Below are 18330 nucleotides of genomic sequence, written 5' to 3'. Positions count from 1 at the left end.
CGTTGGCAGCAATCAGGGTTGCTAGGCAGCACAGGAGCGGCGAGTCGTCACGCAAGGCAACGGCTTGTTACGTAAACCGGAAATGCTCGTAAACGGACACCTGCGGAGACCATCTTGTTTAACAAGGCTCGTTGGCCTTGGAGTTGACCTTAAAATCGGCCTTCATAGGCTATAGGCCGCGAGACCGCGTCCTACCAAGTGCGTGGTCTCTGTAATGTGATATAGCTTGTGTGCCTGCGCGTAATAGGCTACACCATGGGTTGTTGCCGGAAGAGAACCGGACGTGGCTCTTTCAACACTTGGTTGAAAGGGCTACAGCGCCACCTAGCATAGTGGAGACAGCCATGCATCGGACATTTATCGAATATTTGAAAGGCCATGTATACTCAGACAAGTGACACGGTCCGTTCGAGTGTCTAGTTCGATATATGTGATAATCTAATCTAGTTGTGCCATGGAAACGCACTGACTGATGGTGGACATGCCAGTCTGTGTGGATATTCTTGGGATCACATATACTGTATGTTTTAATTAACATTTGTTGTTTAACCTTATGAAGTGCTCTCTACAGTGCTTCCTTTTATTTACACAATGACATATTTGTTTGGGATTTATCTTTGTGTTTAACGTGTTTCTTTTTAACAAGTTTGGCACACTCTAACTGCTGCATGAAGTAAAATGATCCAGCTTATATTTTGTGGTTTGAATACATTTGTTGGGAGGTGCAGCATGATTGTTTTATTAACACCTTACAGTGCAAGCTTGAACTTTTCCATTTTGTCTTTATACTATGAAATATATATGTTTATTGAAATAAATGAAACATGAACAAAGTGTTGCATTTGAAACTCATTTATTCATAATTCACTCATGTTGCATGGAGAATAGAGAATCTAAAACCCTACGGCTAAACTTTATCCTTAAGAATCCCGTCAAAGGCTTCACTCTTCATTTTGGGATTTCTGTGTGAAGACAAAATGTTTGATTAGATTTTCTCTATTTTCTGAAAAACCATTACAATAACTCACGTGACGTTACTATCTAAAAGTTACATTATTCTGAATGATTCCTGACCTTTGCACCAGAGTCACGGCTCTTTGCTCTCATCTTGTTGACCTGAGACTCTGCCATGTCGGCCCTCTCCTCTGCCTCCTCAAACTCATGCTGTAACTTGCGCAACTTGCCCAGATTTGAATTGGACTGTTCCTCCTGATTTTCAAGATTAGAAAAAGGGAAATGTATAAAGTAAAGCTATAATACAGCGCTGATTTAAAAAGGCAAATTCACAATACTTAAATAAATACTTACAGCTTCCTCAGCATTTCGCTTGTAGGATTTCACTTTCAATTGCAGCTTATCTGTCAGGTCCTGCAGACGGCTCAGATTCTTTTTGTCCTCCTCCGTCTGTTAAATTGGTTCATATTGCTTGTCAAAGCCTTACTTGTAATCTTTTGGTATGATGAATGTTTATCAGTCATTGTATCTGCAGTATATACCTGGTAAGTGAGCTCTTTGATGCGCCTCTCGTACTTGCGGATACCTTTCACTGCGTCACTGCCTTTCTTTTGCTCCATATCCACTTCATTTTCCAATTCTCTCACCTGGAAAAGAACAGTTACAGGAGAGTGTTACAATTTTTAGATTTAACTTTTAAATCCAGAGCATCCTGTATTGTCAACTAGTGTTATATGGCAACACAGTGGAAGTTACAAATACTCACCCTAGACTCCAGCTTCTGGATCTGCTTCTTGCCACCTTTCATGGCTATTTGCTCAGCTTCATCCAGGCGATGCTGCAGGTCTTTGATGGTTTGTTCCATGTTTTTCTTCATACGCTCCAGGTGAGCGCTGGTGTCCTGCTCCTTCTTCAGCTCCTCTGCCATCATGGCAGCATCAGTGATGGCCTTCTTTGCCTTCTCCTCAGCGTTTCTGCACTCCTGCACTGCCTCCTCCATCTCATTCTGAAGCTGGACTGTGTCTCCCTCAAGCTTTTTCTTCTGGTTCAACAGGCTTGTGTTCTGCACAGAATCAAAGGTTTACGATGAATATTTTTAGTGTATTTAGTATGCAACCTGGATATACTGAGATTATGATATAATAATTTGACATACCTGAGAGTGCAGCAGCTGAACTCTCTCACTGACATCCAGCAGTTCCTGCTCTGCCAGTTTACGACCTCTCTCAGTCTGTTCCACCAGAGACCTCAGCTCATCAAGTTCAGCCTGCAGCAGGTTGTTGCGCCTTTCCACAATTGCAATGTTCTCCTTCAGATCCTCGCTGACACGAAGAGCATCATCCAGCTGTAACTGGGAATCCTGTTTAAAGAAGGATTTTTGTAAATGTAATTCAAATCTATAATTTTTTTCAATGGTGAAACGCAATGAATCTCAAGCCTCTATGGTACCTTCAGATGAGAATGGAGCCCCTTTAGCTGCTTCTGAGCCTCTGCTGCCTGCCTGTTGGCCTGGCTCAGCTGGATCTCCATCTCATTGAGATCTCCCTCCATCTTCTTTTTCACCCTGAGAGCCTCGTTTCTGCTGCGAGTCTCAGCCTCTAGGGAGCTCTGCAGAGTGTCAACCACTCTCTGGTTGTTACGCTTGGCCTGCTCCATCTCCTCATCTTTCTCAGCAAGCTTACGCTCGATGTCAGCCTTCACCTGGTTGAACTCAAGCTGAGCTCGGAGGATCTTACCCTCCTCATGCTCCAGAGAACCCTGTTAAAAACAGTGAATATCTGTCTATCATTCAAAGCATAAATGGTAAAATACCTTTAAAACACTGTTAATAAAGGTTATTCTACCACAATGATGCATATAGAAAAAGAGATGTATTCAACATTTGTTAACCTCAGCTTCCTCTAAAGCAGTTTGTATCTCAGCCTTCTCCTGCTCCAGCTGTTTACGGACTTTCTCCAGCTCATGGATGCTCTTTCCACCTTCACCAAGTTGCTCAGTCAGGTCAGAAATTTCCTCTGTCAACATTAAATGCATATTAGCACCACAATGGAACCATTCGAATGACTAAATCCACAGGAAACCCAATTACATTTTCCCCAGACCTTGAAGATTCTTGTTTTCTCTTTTCATGGTCTCTAGATGATCCATAGATTCTTCATAAGAGTTCTTCAGTTTGAAGAGTTCAGTGCTGAGAGAACGAGCGTCTTTCTGGGCACTTTCCAGCTCACTCTGGGACTCCTCATACTTCTGCTTCCACTCAGCCAGGACCTAGTTAAATGTGATCAGTGTTAGATTTATAATTGATTAGTTGATTCCAAATTCTGTCAACTGCTGTTATTCTTACTCCCATTACCTTGTCAAAGTTTCTTTGTTTCTTGTCAAGAGCTGCAGCAGCAGCATTCGATCTTTCCACATCCACCATGAGATCTTCAATCTCACCCTGAAGCCTGTGTTTGGTTTTCTCCAGGGAGGCACACTTAGCGTTAGAGGCTTCAACAGCTTCTTCTGCATCCTGTAAGCGTTGAGCTAGTTTTTTCCTAAGTGATGAGAAAAGTATCAAATAATTACCTCAATGAACTGATACAAGTCTTGTTTTCACTTGTGATATAAATGCTTAAAGGTTAAGTGAATTGGCAATCCTGTGTGGTTCTATAAGTAACCAAAGCCTTACTTTGCTTCTTCAAGCTCCTCTGTCCTTTGGATGGCATCAGTTTCATACTTGGTTCTCCACTGAGCCACCTCAGAGTTTGCCTTGGACATGCCACGCTGGAGCTCAGCTTTGGCTTCCTGCTCCTCCTCATATTGCTCCCTCAACAAATCACAGTCATGGCGAGCAGACTGCACTGCATGGGCAAGTGCATTCTTGGCCTTTGGGAAAGAAACATGAGGTCAAGTCATATCTACAGTCCCCTCCATAAGTATCGGAACAGTAAGGCCAATTCCTTTATTTTTGCTGTAGACTGGAAACATTTGGGTTTGACACCAAAAGATGAATATGAGACAATAGCTCAACATTTCAGCTTTCATTTCCAGGTATTCACATCTGGATCCGATACACAACTGAGAAGATATATTTATCTGTAAAGGAACACCATATTTTTAGGCGAGCAGAAGTATTGGAACAGATAGACTTTCAATATTTTTTTCAGAATTTTTTTCGCGCCCCCCCTAAATTGAAATACCTGCTAATATTTATTCATTTATCTGTACAAAACCACTTTATGAGTTTCTGGCACGAGCATTCTGCATACAATCACCTTATTATCTAGCCTGGTGCTACCAGACATCGTACTTCATTTCATTTAGGCGGGCGCAGCCAGGCTACTTATTATCAAATTAGATAACAAAAATTAGCTGAGATAACTTCTGCAGCAAAAAAAATCAAAGTTCAGTTTATTAGCTCAATTTGTAACATTTAAACAAGACTGCTCAGTCTGTGTGAATCTCAGGACAGAGAAACAAGAGCAAATGATTCACTGAGGTTTGCATTTCATTCTAAACATCTTTAAACTGTAAACATAGTTAAGGTGGTGTTTTTTTATTGTTATTATAGGCCAATAAGCCTTCTGTGATGCGATAACCAATAATTCATTAATGTTATTATTAGTCTACTTGCTTGATTTCTTTTTAGATAGCCTAAAGAGACACTTGGAGACACGTGGACATTTATTTACTGCAAATCGCGGCCTTTCGCACGGATATGACCATCCATACACATGCACACATCGCCTTAGCACTTAAAAAAAAAAAATTGTCAGTTGGAAATCAAGGCAGCCCGCGCCCCCCCCCCCCCCCCCCCTCCACCCCCTGACAACTCACGGCACCCCCCCAGGGGGGCGCGCCCCACCATTTGAGAAGCACTGCTCTATAGCGTTTAAGTCTGGAGATTGACTTAGCCAGTCTAAAACCTTACACTTCTTGCCTCTGATGAACTCCTTTGCTGTGTTTTGGGTCATTATCTTGCTGCATGATGGAGGATCTTTCAATCAGTTTGGTTGCATCTTTCCTTAAATTGTCAGACAAAATGTTTCTGTAAACTTCTGAGTTCATTTTGCTGTTGCCATCATGTGTTACATCATCAATGAAGAATAATGAGCCCGTCCCAGAAGAAGCCATGCAAGCCCAAGCCATGACATTGCTTCCACCGTGTTTCACAGATGAGCCTGTATGTTTGGGATCATGAGTAGATCCTTTCTTTCTCCAAACTTTAGCCTTTCCATCACTTTGGTAAAGGTTCATCTTGACAACAACACAGTAACACATGATAGCAGCAGCAAAATGAACTTAGAAGTCTACAGAAACATTTGGTCTGCCAATTTAAAGAAAGATGCAACCAAACTGATTGGAAGATGCTCCATCATGCAGCAAGATAATGATCCAAAAAAACTGCAAAAACAACAAAGGAGTTCATCAGGGGCAAGAAATGGAAGGTTTTAGACTGGGCAAGTCAATCTCCAGACTTAAACGCTATAGAGCATGCATTTTACCTGCTAAAGAGGAGACCGAAGGGAGTAACCCCCCAAAACAAACAGCAACTGAATAAGGCTGCTGTGAAAGCCTGGAAAAGCATCACAAAAGAAGAATGCAAACGTTTTGTGATGTCAATGGGTCACAGGCTTGATGCAGTTATTGCAAGCAAAGTATTTGCGACAAAATGTTATGGTTTATTTACTTTAATTTATTTAAAGTTTATCTGTTCCAATACTTTTGCTTGCCTAAAAATGTGGTGTTCCTTTTCAAAAAATTATATCTTCTCAGTTGTGTATCAGATCCAGATGTGAATACCTGGAAATGAAAGCTGAAATGTTGAGCTATTGTCTCATATTCATCTTTTGGTGTCAAACCCAAATGTTTCCAGTCTACAGCAAAAATAAAGGAATTGGCCTCACTGTTCCGATACTTATGGAGGGGACTGTATATATAGATATAGAATATCAGGCTATGTACAGTATGTTCATTTTTAAAGAAATACCTTGACTTCTTCTTCAAGTTGTCTTTTGAGGTCTTCAATCTGCTGAGTGTTGGACTGCTTCCCTCTGGTCAGTTGAGAGACCAAGGAATCTTTCTCCTCTAGCTGCCTGGCAAGTTCACCTGTAAAATAATGGGTTGTAAGCCCCCACTTCTAACTGCAGTTGGTGTTTAGTTACATTTCAGTATGCAGTATGAATTATTAAACTGAAAATGTACTCTGTGTGTGTGTGTGTGTGTGTGTGTGTGTGTGTGTGTGTGTGTGTGTGTGTGTGTGTGTGTGTGTGTGTGTGTGTGTGTGTGTGTGTGTGTGTGTGTGTGTGTGTGTGTGTGTGTGTGTGTGTGTGTGTGTGTCTTGAAGCAATTACCACTTTCAGTTTGAAGCTTTGCTTTTTGCATGGTGAAGTCATTGATGACACGCTGGCCTTCCTCCGATTTTGTCTTGTATTCAGTCATTTGATCCTCCATAGTTCGGCACATTTTCTCCAAATTGGTCTGTGTTAAAATATTTGCATATATTAATACATAAGTCATATAATGTATACTACCCAAGCTTTATTTTCTGTAAATTATTTGTGCAAAGGCCAGATGATAAGAAAGACTTGAAGTACAAGCTGATAACAGCTAGCATGGCTCTCTGTTAAAAGTTGTTGATTGAGTTTTCTGTTTTCTCATCCAACTCTCAGCAAGACATTGATTCAATTTGTTTTACAAAATATCAAACTGTTCCACTATTACTATCTGGATAGAAAAAAATAAGCCAATGTCAGCAATGAGCTTGCTTAGCTTAGCACACAAAAAAACTTTAAAATGGGTTGCTCTGCTCTAGCCAAAGGAAATCTGCATACCTGCATCAGTCTTTGTGTTAAGCAAGCTAACCAATTTATTAGTAGCATAGTAGCTTCATATATAATGCAGACTTTAGAGTTGTAGATATCAAATACACTTAAAGCGTACTTCACACATGTTAAACTATTCCTTTGAGATGTGTTCAATGAAGACTAGATTTGGTTGTCTTACTTTAACTTTGACTATCTGCTCCATGTTGGACACCACATCATCCAGCTCCAGTCTGAGCTCGCTCTTTTCTTTCTCTAGCTTCTGTTTGACTCTCTGCAGGTTGTCAATCTGCTCTCCCAGGTCAGAAACGCTGTCTGCATTCTTCTTTCTGAGTGTAGCAGCAGTGGCTTCATGCTGCAGAGTGGCCTCTTCAAGGTCTCTGCGCATCTTCTGAAACTCAGCCTCTCTCTTCTTGTTCATCTCGATCTGGGCAGCAGTGGCCCCTCCGGCCTCCTCCAGCCTCTCACTGATCTCCTCCAGCTCTCTAGCCAGGTCAGCCCTTTGTTTTTCCACCTTGGCTCGGGCAGCTCGCTCTGCTTCCAGCTCTTCTTCCAACTCTTCAATTCGGGCCTGAAAGGTACAATAGAATGCTTAGTAATAAACAAATATTTTATCATTTGAATTAGCTAAATAAAAGCGTTGTTCATGTCAGCTGACCTGTAACTCCTTTAGTTTTTTCTGCAGTTGGCCGGACAGTGCTTGTTCATCCTCAATCTTGCTTTGAAGTTGGTTGACCTCAAAGTCCTTCCTGTTAAGTGTAGTGGATTTTAGCAAGTTGTTCCCACTTTTCTTATCTTTGATTGGGAAGGCCCATAATCATACAGGCACATCTGAGTTAGCAGAATTTAGGAAACCCCAGATAATGTTAAGTGGATACTGTTTGTTATTCTTGTTTTCTACAGGAAACTTACTTCTTCAGCCTCTCTTCAAGTTGCTGCTTGGCATTCTCCAGGTCCATAATGCTTTCCTGACTCAACTTCAGATCTCCTTCCAGCTTTCTCTTTGCTCTCTCAAGATCCATTCTTACCTTCTTCTCTTGTTCAAGAGAACCTTCAAGCTATTTCAAAGCATACAAAAGCAGATGCATTTCATAATCCCTTAGTTGTTGATTAATCTTCTAATGGATGTTTATAAAGTTGTACTCACATCATCGACTTGCTGCTCCAACTTGGCTTTGGCCTTCGTCAGAGTGTTGACTTTGTCTTCCTCACTCTGGAGGTCGTCCAGTGTTTGCTGGTGAGCCTCCTGAAGAGCTTTCTTCTCTTTAGTCAGCTTAGCAATGATTTCATCCAAAGCTGCCATTTCTTCAGTCAGGTTTTTAACCTAAATGACTTTGTAGTTAGTACAACACTTCTGATAGAACATTATGTTCTTTAGACAGTATTCAAAATTACTTTGTTACCTTATTCTCAGTGGCATGCTTCTCCTTCTCCACTTTAGCCAGTGTCAGCTCCAGATCATCAATGTCCTTCTTGAGTTCTGAACACTCGTCTTCCAGCTTCCTCTTTTTGGAAGTCAGCTCTGCATTCATCTCCTCTTCATCTTCCAGTCTCTCTGTCAGCTCTTTGGATTTGGCTTCAAGCTGGATCTTGCTCTTGATCAGACCCTCACAGCGCTCTTCAGCATCTGTAAGATTGTCTTGTTCCTATGGACAGTGGATTCAAATAATTCTGTTATTGAACAAATTTTTTCATCACTTAAAATTTTTGGCAAACTGAATAACTGATCTTACAGATTGGACGGCGAGCTGCAGGTCGTTCTTCTCTTGGACAAGGCTGACCATTTTTTCCTCCAGTTCTTTCCTGCGGGCCTCAGATTTAGCGTAAGCATCTTTGAGCTTTAGGAACTCCTCCTTCATGTTTGCCATCTCCTTCTCAGTCTCAGCGGATTTCAGCAGAGGTTTGATCTTGAAGTACATCTTCATCCAGGGCCAATTCTTGACACCCATGAAGGCACGTACGTTCCACTGGATCACCAGTAAGGCATCTCTGCAGAAAGAAAAGTAACCCTGAATACATTTTCCTGCACTTTTTTTTGCCATAAATGATAAAAGTGATACACTGACCTGCGCTCAACAATTTTCTGGAACTCAATCCTGGCGATTAGCCCTCTGGCTCTTGCTTGAATTCCAGTGATGATTAGAGCGAGACGGTCGTCTCTCATCTCCTCAAGAACACCCAGCAAACCAGCTTTGAAGAACACCTAGATACAAGATACAAGAACATTAAACATTAAAGCTAGAGTATGTAACTTCTTCAACCCCATAAGGAGTGATTACAATAACACTGTCTGCACACCTACATGAGGTAAGCTTTCGGTGATCACTCACAGATTTGATTCCTTCTGCTGTACATCCTAGATTTTTCATTATGCAAGATAGCTCCAAAGATAGGCAAAAGTATTTTGGCCTATATTGAATATACATGTTTGCCCTTGGGAAAATGTTGTATTCCCGGTTGCAACAGTTTTTCTATATTTGTAAATTAAATTAGCATAGAAATTCAGCTTTTGATAGTCTTTTATGCCAGTATTACTGTGTTATACTGCTCCAAAGACATTTTCTATTTTATTGTTGTAGCCATGGTTGTGCTTGTTACTTATAGAATTAAGACTTGCAGATAGAGTACAAAATAAGCCCACAGTGTGTAAAAATGTGACGGAAGCAAAAACAGAAATGGCTTGGTGCTCAAAAGGTTAATCCCACCACCCCTACTACTTCTCTCTCTCCTCTTAACGTTCCCTCCCTCCTCATACTCCCCTATGCTTCTTATCTAACTCTCTCTCATCTAATTCTCCACTTCCTCAACCCCTCTCATCCCTCTCCTCTTACTCATCCCCATACTCCTTCACTCTCTCCTTTCATTCATCCCTCTCTCCTACCCCCTTTATTTCTTTTTCGTTTTTGTGTTCATCTCTCCCGAGCTCGCAGATGCCGTTGCAGACAAGATGCTGCTGCTCCATCCATATTTTCGCAAGTGGATTTTTCCAGTGGACTAGGTGGCTGCGTCCATCACAGTGTTTGTTTAGCTACATCAAAACTTTGCTGTGTGGTCTTGTTGGATACACCCCAAATTGTCCTACTGAGAGCGTAATTTGTTAGTAGGTGAATATATTTTGTCATGATACAATGTAATTTGTTGTTTTATTTTTATTTTTTTGTTGTGAGTAACAACAGTTTTGTGGAGCTGATAGGCTTAATCTACTTTGTGTCAACTCATTTGGCAAAGACTTGAATGTAACAGCAATTAATTTATTTGAAATATTTATTCACTATAGCTTTGATCTAATTGCCTTTAAATAAATATATTAGTTTATTACCTTTGTGTGTCCCAGTTTGTACTGTTCATGATCGATATCAAGAGTGCCCAGAAGTTTTTCTGATGCTTTCTTATTGTCAATGAACTGTCCCTCAGGGATAGCATTTGGGTTCAGGATACGGTATCTGTAATAAGGACAAATATAATAAAACTAAAGAACATTTTGCCCATTATGGTATTGTAGATGTAGTGAGAAATGTTTCTTTCTTTTACATTAACAGCACCTTTGTTTGAAGTCTCCATACTGGATCCTGTTGGGGAATCCCTTCCTGCAGATCCTGATGCCTTCCAGCACTCCGTTACAGCGCAGCTGGTGCATGACCAGAGGATTTTCCATCGCCCCGGGAGTCTTGGTCTCATTGGGGATTAAGCAGCGTACAAAGTGGGGGTGAGTTGACCTGAGGTTGGTCATCAGTTTGTTCAAGTTCTCCTGTTGATGAACACAATCCAATTTTAACAGGTTGTGTTTACCAAAACAAGGGAATATATACCAAACCTTAAGACATATCTTACCCTGTGCAGTGCAGACACAGTCTGGAAAGAAGAACCTTTTTTCTTTGCTCCCTTCCCTCCCTTGGGTTGCTCTGTGTGGAAGTTGTATACATATACATAGTATTCTCCTAATTTAAGGATGAATAGTAATTGTGGTCAAAGATCCCTTACCTGAATCAGCGCCAGCATACCCAGCAAACAGGGTAGCCAATAACTTCATTGTGGACTTCTGGTAGAGTCCAACCACGGTCTCATTCAATGGGTCCTTGTTCTTCACCAGCCAGTTACCGATGTTATAATCAACAGTGCCAGCATAGTGAATCAGGGAGAAATGAGCCTCTGGTCTACCCTTGATAGCTCTGGGTTTCTGGAAGTTGGGACTTTTACCGAGATGGTTGTCATATAATTTGGATTTAAATGTTGTGTCACTGGCTTTGGGGAACATGCACTCCTCTTCAAGGATGGACATGATGCCCATGGGCTAGAGGGACAGACACATGACAGCATAATGACACATATAGAGAATGTAATACAGATCTGAAGTATAATTTTGATCTGCAAGGTTAAAACACCAACCTTCTCAATGAGTTCAATGCAGGCTGCCAAGTCCATGCCAAAGTCAATGAACTCCCAAATGATGCCTTCCTTCTTGTACTCTTCTTGTTCCAGCACAAACATGTGGTGATTGAAGAACTGTTGCAGCTTCTCATTAGTATAGTTGATGCACAGCTGCTCAAAGGTGTTGAACTGTACATTTGAAATAAAGTTTGAGAGAAGATCATATTTTTCCTTTTTCAGCATTCTTTCGTAGGTATGGTACAGTATATGACATGCAGCATGCTTATTTATTGTCTGACACTTACATCAAAGATCTCGAATCCAGCAATGTCCAGCACACCAATGAAGTACTGGCGAGGTTGCTTGGTCTCCAGAGATACGTTGATTCTAATTACCATCCACAGGAACATTTTCTCGTACACCGATTTGGACAGTGCACCAATAGAGTAGTTCACCTATTTTTATAAATTGAATCAAATAATAAATGATGTCAGAATTATATTAGGCCTGTGTTATAATATTCATAGGGCCAGTTTCACAGACATGGATTAAGCCTAGTCCTGGACTAAACGGAATTTTGAATGGAGATTGTCTATTGAAGGTACAATTTAGTCCAGAACTAGGCTTAATCCATGTCTGCGAAACCGGCCCATAATCTTCTATCATTTAGTCAACTACATTCATCAATGCTCATCCATAAAAGCCAACCTTTGTATCGACACTCACCTGCTGCACACTTTGACCTTTGGTGACCCACTCGTTACCCACTTTCACTCTTGGATGGCAAAGGCCCTTGATGAGGTCAGCAGAGTTCAGGCCCATCAGATATGCAACTTTGTCTGTATCTGTAATTAAATGTTGTTTAGGAAAAGCATTTATTACATTGTTTTGTGTCGCAAGCAAAGGCACAAATTGGTAAAAGTTTTGCTTTTGTTCGAAGGGTATAATTGTAAACTGTTCACAGTATAATGATACTTTACCCTCTGTGCCATCAGGCTCTGCTTGCTCTTCCCTCTGTTTCTGTTTAAACTTCATGTTTCCATGATGCATGATGGCCCCAGTCAGCTTGTAAATGCCATTCTTCTCCTCTTGGGTGAAGCCCAGGACATCAAAAGCTTCCTTCAACAAAATATATTGTACATCCCAAATATCGATTAAATTCAAGGCAATATGTAAGGTTACCTCAGGGTTTGATAAATACTGAACTGAATATTTCTTACATCAGTTGCCATTAGCTCGTCAGAATCATCAATTGATGTGACAGCGATCTCTCCTTGAGAGATGAAGGCATAGTCATAGGGGTTGGCGGTGATTAGCAGCATTTCTGTCAAAGAGAGAAGTTTTTATTATGTGTCTTTGATGCTTCTTTAGGGTACAAATAGTCTGAATCATCCAGCACTCACCCAGTAGTTCTGGTTTCTTTTGGGACAGAATCTGGTAGAAAATGTGGTAGTCTCTTTCAGCTTTAAGCTGAAAAGTGACCCGAGATTTCTCTAGCAGATCTGATAGAAAATGACGATGAGATGTTATAGTCTACATTCTCCCAGGGTACTGTGCTGTAGAATAGAGATGTTCATGTCACACTCTACTTACATGTTTCAATGTCAGCAGAAGATAACTTTCCACTGATCCCAAAATGGATTCGAATGAATTTACCCTGGTAGAAGAAAGAAAAAGGACAGATTTTGTTAATCCATTAAAAAAAGACAAATTTTAAACTCAACTGCGAGCTGTGTTGACATTGAAGAATCAACAGGGCTTGGGTGAAAGTTTTTAGGGTTAGTGCGCTGTTTTCCAAAATAACAACATCAATGAATGCATTTAATAATATGAGTCATAATGGAACTTACAAATCTTGAGGAGTTGTCATTTCTGATGGTTTTGGCGTTCCCAAAAGCCTCCAGAGCAGGGTTGCACTGGATGATTTGATCCTCCAGCGTGCCCTGTGGATTTATTGTATACAAAATGTAGGCCACCAAAGTCCATACCTACTTTTTGATGTACAGCATATATTTTAATAAATTCTTTATAAAACTGCTTTAAACCTACTTTTTTCTCCTGAGAAGCATCCTTCTTGCCAGTAACAGCTGCTATACTGGCAAAGTACTGGATGACTCTCTTGGTGTTCACAGTCTTTCCTGCACCAGATTCTCCACTGAGAATGAAAACAAACATGTGAACTGAACATGTATTGCAGACAAAACAAAAAGTCTGCTTTTCATGTTGGAATCAGACATACTTACGTGATAAGGATGGACTGGTTTTCTCTGTCTGCAGGATTTAAGACAATGTTCAAAGTGAGGACATTTTCTTTAAATGTTTGGATGGTGTCAGAGATTACATGTACAGAGAGCTAAACACACCTGACAGCATGTACTGGTAGGCGTTGTCAGAAATGGAGTAGATGTGAGGAGGAGCTTCACTCCTCTTCTTTCCTCTGTAGGCGTTGACCACAGACTGATCGTACACTGGCAGCCACTTGTAGGGGTTGACAGTCACACAGAACAGCCCTGAGTAGGTCTGTGGACAATGGTACATAACATAGGTTTAATTCTTATTGGACTAGACAGAAGATTTAATACAGGGGAGGAATCTGTACATTTGCGTTTGTCATTACTCACGTAGATCATCCATGCTGCGTAACGCTCTTTGAGGTTAAACAGCACAGCAGGCTCATGGAGGAAGGTGAACATAGCCATGTCCTCAATTTTATCAAACTTTGGTGGGTTCTGAGGGTGGACATCCACCTCCTTCACAGTTACGGTCTATAATAGGACACACTTTTAATTTAATATTGTGCTGCATATTGGAACTCAGTTCTTCCACTGTATAAAATACTGGGACGGTAGACATTGTGTTTGCACTATACCTTCCCAAATTCAGTGTCAACGGTAGCTGTGACTCCGTCTCTGCAGGTGACTGTTCCTTTAACATACTCCACCTCTGGGTCAGGCACAAAACACTCCCTCTTTATGTCAAATACGCGAGTCTGAGCCTCCAGACGCTCCTTATCTGACTTTCTCAGAAAGGAAGCGGCAGCCCCAAACTCCGCCATTAGAGCGTCACAGGACATCTTGGAACCTGTGAACCAAGACCATGGTTTGAAAGCATTTGGTTTACGCTGGAGTACCACTTAAATAAGTCAAATTAATATTTTTTGAAGGCTTATGATTTAATGCATTTCTATACATACAGAAAATCCAGGCCAAAAGAAAACTTGGTAGATATTAATTAAAGTTATAGTGTATATGAACTATGAACAACATTTTACAATACCAATATACTACCTGCCTTTTTTTTTTTTTTTTTTTTAAAGCTTCATGACAGGCATGTACAGCAAATTAATGGAGGGTTCAGAGACTACCAACTGATAAAGTAATGTTGTTTTGAATCTGTATAGTTTCAAATATTTATTTTTACAAAACCAAAAGCATGGAGCTATTTACCTGTTTCCTTTTCTTCTCTCCTTTGATATATTTGGTTTGGTGGGTGTCTAGACAGAAAAAGCAAAAAAATAACATTGTATTATCAGTTTGATATGATATAGTTTATAATTCATGTGTAAAATGCCAATATACTTACATGAAAGTGCTATGTTCCCGGCCCTGCTGTTGCTTCTCTTTCTGAACCCCACTTTTTATACACAAGTAGGCAGAGCTTACACACCCAACCACCATATAAGTGAAGTTAATGGAAACTATGTTCTGTATTAGGAAATAAAGATGTGGACAACAATAACTCTCATGTAACCATTGGCCAGTTCACCTGAAACATGTGAGCTGGTCATAGATCAGCAGCTATTTTTATTTTGTCCGTCAAGTGACTGAAAAGTAAATTATATTTTATTTTTATTTTATGTGTAATTTTCATCATTTCATCTATTATACTCTGTTCTCCAAGGTCAAAACAAGTTTTGACTAACAATAAGAGAAACAAATATTTTTCTTCAGTAAGACGTTTTAAACTGAAGATTGCTACAGCTGTTTGTCTGATACTACTACAACAAGCACTGTTTGGGTATCTGCAGATAACACTATTGTCTGTCTTCTATTATGATGGGGGACAAAGATAAACTTTTGAATATTTGACATGGATCCTTCTCTTGGTCCATTGTTGACACCCTCAGCTGACCCTCCTCCATCTAAAATAAAACACTGGGTAAGACAGCTGCATACTTTCAAAGGTTTCATCATCCCGACTGTAATGAATACATTGGGTATCAACAAACACTTATCACCTCCTCCTTCTGCACATAATTAATAACACAGTGCCAATGCTTGTAATAGGCCTCCCCAACAGGGGAGATCCTTATGGCATGTGTTGGACCACCTGAAGACCTACTCAAGAAGCTCAAAAGCCCTTTTGACTGTAACAGCTTCACACTTTGGGTTTCAACATGACCTTGAGGGTCTTGACACGTGGTTGTCTGTGTACCAATGCCGCCAAAGGCAATGTTCAGGCTGTCATTCTCAGCTGTCTTCTGTACTCCTGCAGTCAACCCTAATGATGACATAACCATATTCTGATGTCATATTCTTTGTCATCGTTGAATTGCTTTTGGAGTTGTGTTGTTTTGTAGGTTATTCATCTTTGCAGAGTGTACAAAAATATTATAGATAAGAGGTCAATTTTATTTTTCATAACAAATTAAGAATATTCAGAGGGGCACTCCATTAATGTAATTCATGAAGATCAGTTTGCTCCTTTGGAGGTTGTCTTTTGGAGGTTCTCCAGGAGTATAGGGTGCAGAGTCCGCTTCTCCAGGAGTAGGGTATATTTCTCCACATTGAGAAGACTCAGTTGAGATGGTTTGGGCATCTTGTAAGGATGCCCCCTTGTCGCCTCCCCTTGGTAGTGTACCAGGCACATCATACTCAAAGGAGACCCAAGAGCAGGACATGCTAGTGATTATATTTCTCAGCTGGTCCCAGTCAACACTAGGGTCAGCCCAACTATTTCTGCACCATGCAACTTGTAAAGCCACCTACAGAGTGATCATTTGTCTCAGACATACTTTGAGATTACATTTTCTCCTTTCAAGACCTCTGCATTGCATAACAAGACCTTTTCAACACTTGATGCACCACACTTCAGGACCTAACCTTGGGTTGTCTAATGAGCCTTCATATAGCTTTCCCTGTCTGCAGTCCCGCTCGCAGCTGTCCTGCGATGAGTTGGCCTCTGACATCTTCTGGTTTTCCTGTCACTCTTTGTGTCAGCTACTTGATATGTCTGTCCACCACATGTTAGCAACCACACTTTGTAACCTAAGATAGATTTAATGATTAATAAAACAATCTGAAGAGCATTAAAGTTGATTTGTTTAAATTGGAATGTGGAGAGAAGAGATGGATGATATCAGGTGGGAGCTTCAGGCTGGACTCGGACACTCTCCGGCTAACATTATCACAAAATATGCCAACATACTGGTGTTTAGCAGGTATTGTCTTTACCGTTAACCAATTTGGTTTAGTGAGTGAACGTTCTGACATCGTTATTACTTTTGCAGATTTCTTTTATTTTTTTATTTTTTTTTATTTGTCATAATCAGGTTTGGATCTGAGTATGTCTGGGATATTTTTACAATTCATTTCATCGAATGTGATGGCAATCCATCTGGCAGTTGTGGGGAGATTTCACTAAACATGACTAAATGTATGTTGATGCTATAGGAGGATCAGCTAATTCTAATATACTAATTTGTTGGCAATCCTTTCTATAGTTGTTGCGATATTTCAGCCTTGACGAAAGGCAGATCGACATTGACTTCCCTAGACACATGCTAGCTTGGCTTAATAAATAGCCACGTTTATAGTAGATGTTTTTTTCTGTGTTTTCATTGTGCTTGCTCATGCAGTCTGTAAAAGTATGGCATTTCAAGCTGGCTTCTGAATTATAATAACCAGTTGTGGTGTACAGACAAGTAGCAGATCCGAGCACTGCATGTCTGAATTTATTACATGATAATGTTAAGGTCAAGTGTGCTGTAATTTATTAAATGCTTCAAGTAAACTCCCCTACAAGGTGATAACATTATCCTATATAACTTGGAGAAAGTATGACGACCTATATGCCGTGTAACCTTGCACTCCTCATAGCTCAGCTTTCACTACTTCACACCTTCTGTTTATAGAGCCGCTCTAACCTTGAGGTCATTGTTCTGCTAACAGGGTGGACATACCAGTCTGTTTTGGAGATTCTCATGCTCAGCTGTCTTACACTCAACACAACACTCAACCCATCTCCCCTGCCTTGGTCTTTTGTCTACAGACAAAGACTGACTAGAAAGGTCAGCAAGTGATGTCAGACTTGTCGTTACATTGAGATGTATGGGGACAGGAAGGAATTCTTCCTCTTTATATATCATCAGAAGGTGTGTAGCTGATTGACTGTATGCATGAAAAGTATTCATGTAGTTTACAGCCCATAACTCACAGTATATGTTTTGTTTATATAGGATACTGTTACTGTAACTACACTAATAACACTGAAGAATGGGTGAATAATATCCCACATATCCCAGACTTACACCACAATAAGCATGCTTTTCCCCTTTTTTTAAATCAGTAGGTACTGAGTACCAAAAGAAAAATTAATGAGTAACTACTATGAAGTTATTGAGTAATTACTATATACTAATATAGTAACTATATACCAATATAGTAACTACTACATAGTTATTCAGTAACTACTACAGACCAATATAGTAACTACTACATAGTTATTCAGTAACTTCTAAATACCAATATACTAACTACTACGTAGTTATTGAGTAACTACTATAACTAACTACTATATAGCTATTGAGTAACTACTGTGATATAAATTAATATTGTATGTATGTATGTATGTATGTATGTATGTATGTATGTATGTATGTATGTATGTATGTATGTATGTATGTATGTATGTATGTATGTATGTATGTATGTATGTATGTATGTATGTATGTATGTATGTATGTATGTATGTATGTATGTATGTATGTATGTATGTATGTATGTACAGGGTTTCCCCCAGAAAAGTTGTTAGGCCTGGTGGCAATAGTGCCGCACGATTTGGTTAAATCCTGCGATTGCGATTATAGTGGATAATATTGCGATTTGCGAAAAATGGTATTATGATTCTACTTGAAAATGTAGGCTTATTTCTCTATTTACTCTCATATTATTTATGGTTTCTTTGCTAAGGTTTGATCCAA

At 40.1% G+C, this 18330-nt stretch overlaps 1 protein-coding gene across 1 annotated transcript; it reads right to left on the bottom strand.

Moving 5' to 3' along the window:
* Positions 1-1087: 1087 nt before the first annotated feature.
* Positions 1088-14202, bottom strand: LOC307267468 (myosin-6-like; the record flags this gene model as incomplete). The annotated part of the gene is given in 37 exon segments (XM_080049797.1): positions 1088-1153; positions 1159-1200; positions 1309-1404; positions 1497-1601; positions 1721-2017; positions 2111-2314; positions 2404-2712; positions 2845-2969; positions 3057-3222; positions 3308-3491; positions 3626-3822; positions 5927-6045; positions 6291-6417; positions 6943-7332; positions 7420-7510; positions 7674-7819; positions 7909-8085; positions 8165-8407; positions 8495-8750; positions 8828-8964; positions 10081-10204; positions 10304-10509; positions 10593-10663; positions 10743-11052; positions 11148-11318; positions 11435-11584; positions 11856-11974; positions 12110-12248; positions 12350-12453; positions 12533-12631; positions 12723-12786; positions 12980-13072; positions 13179-13284; positions 13373-13400; positions 13493-13649; positions 13751-13894; positions 13999-14202. Coding segments are annotated over 37 exon segments (5766 nt in total).
* Between the last annotated feature and the right edge of the window lie 4128 nt (positions 14203-18330).

This window comes from Ammodytes marinus, assembly GCF_949987685.1.
Source record: "Ammodytes marinus genome assembly, chromosome: 21".
NCBI classification, from domain to species: domain Eukaryota; kingdom Metazoa; phylum Chordata; class Actinopteri; order Uranoscopiformes; family Ammodytidae; genus Ammodytes; species Ammodytes marinus.
The sequence above is the reverse complement of the archived record's forward strand: the minus strand, read 5'-3'. Positions and strand labels throughout refer to the sequence as shown.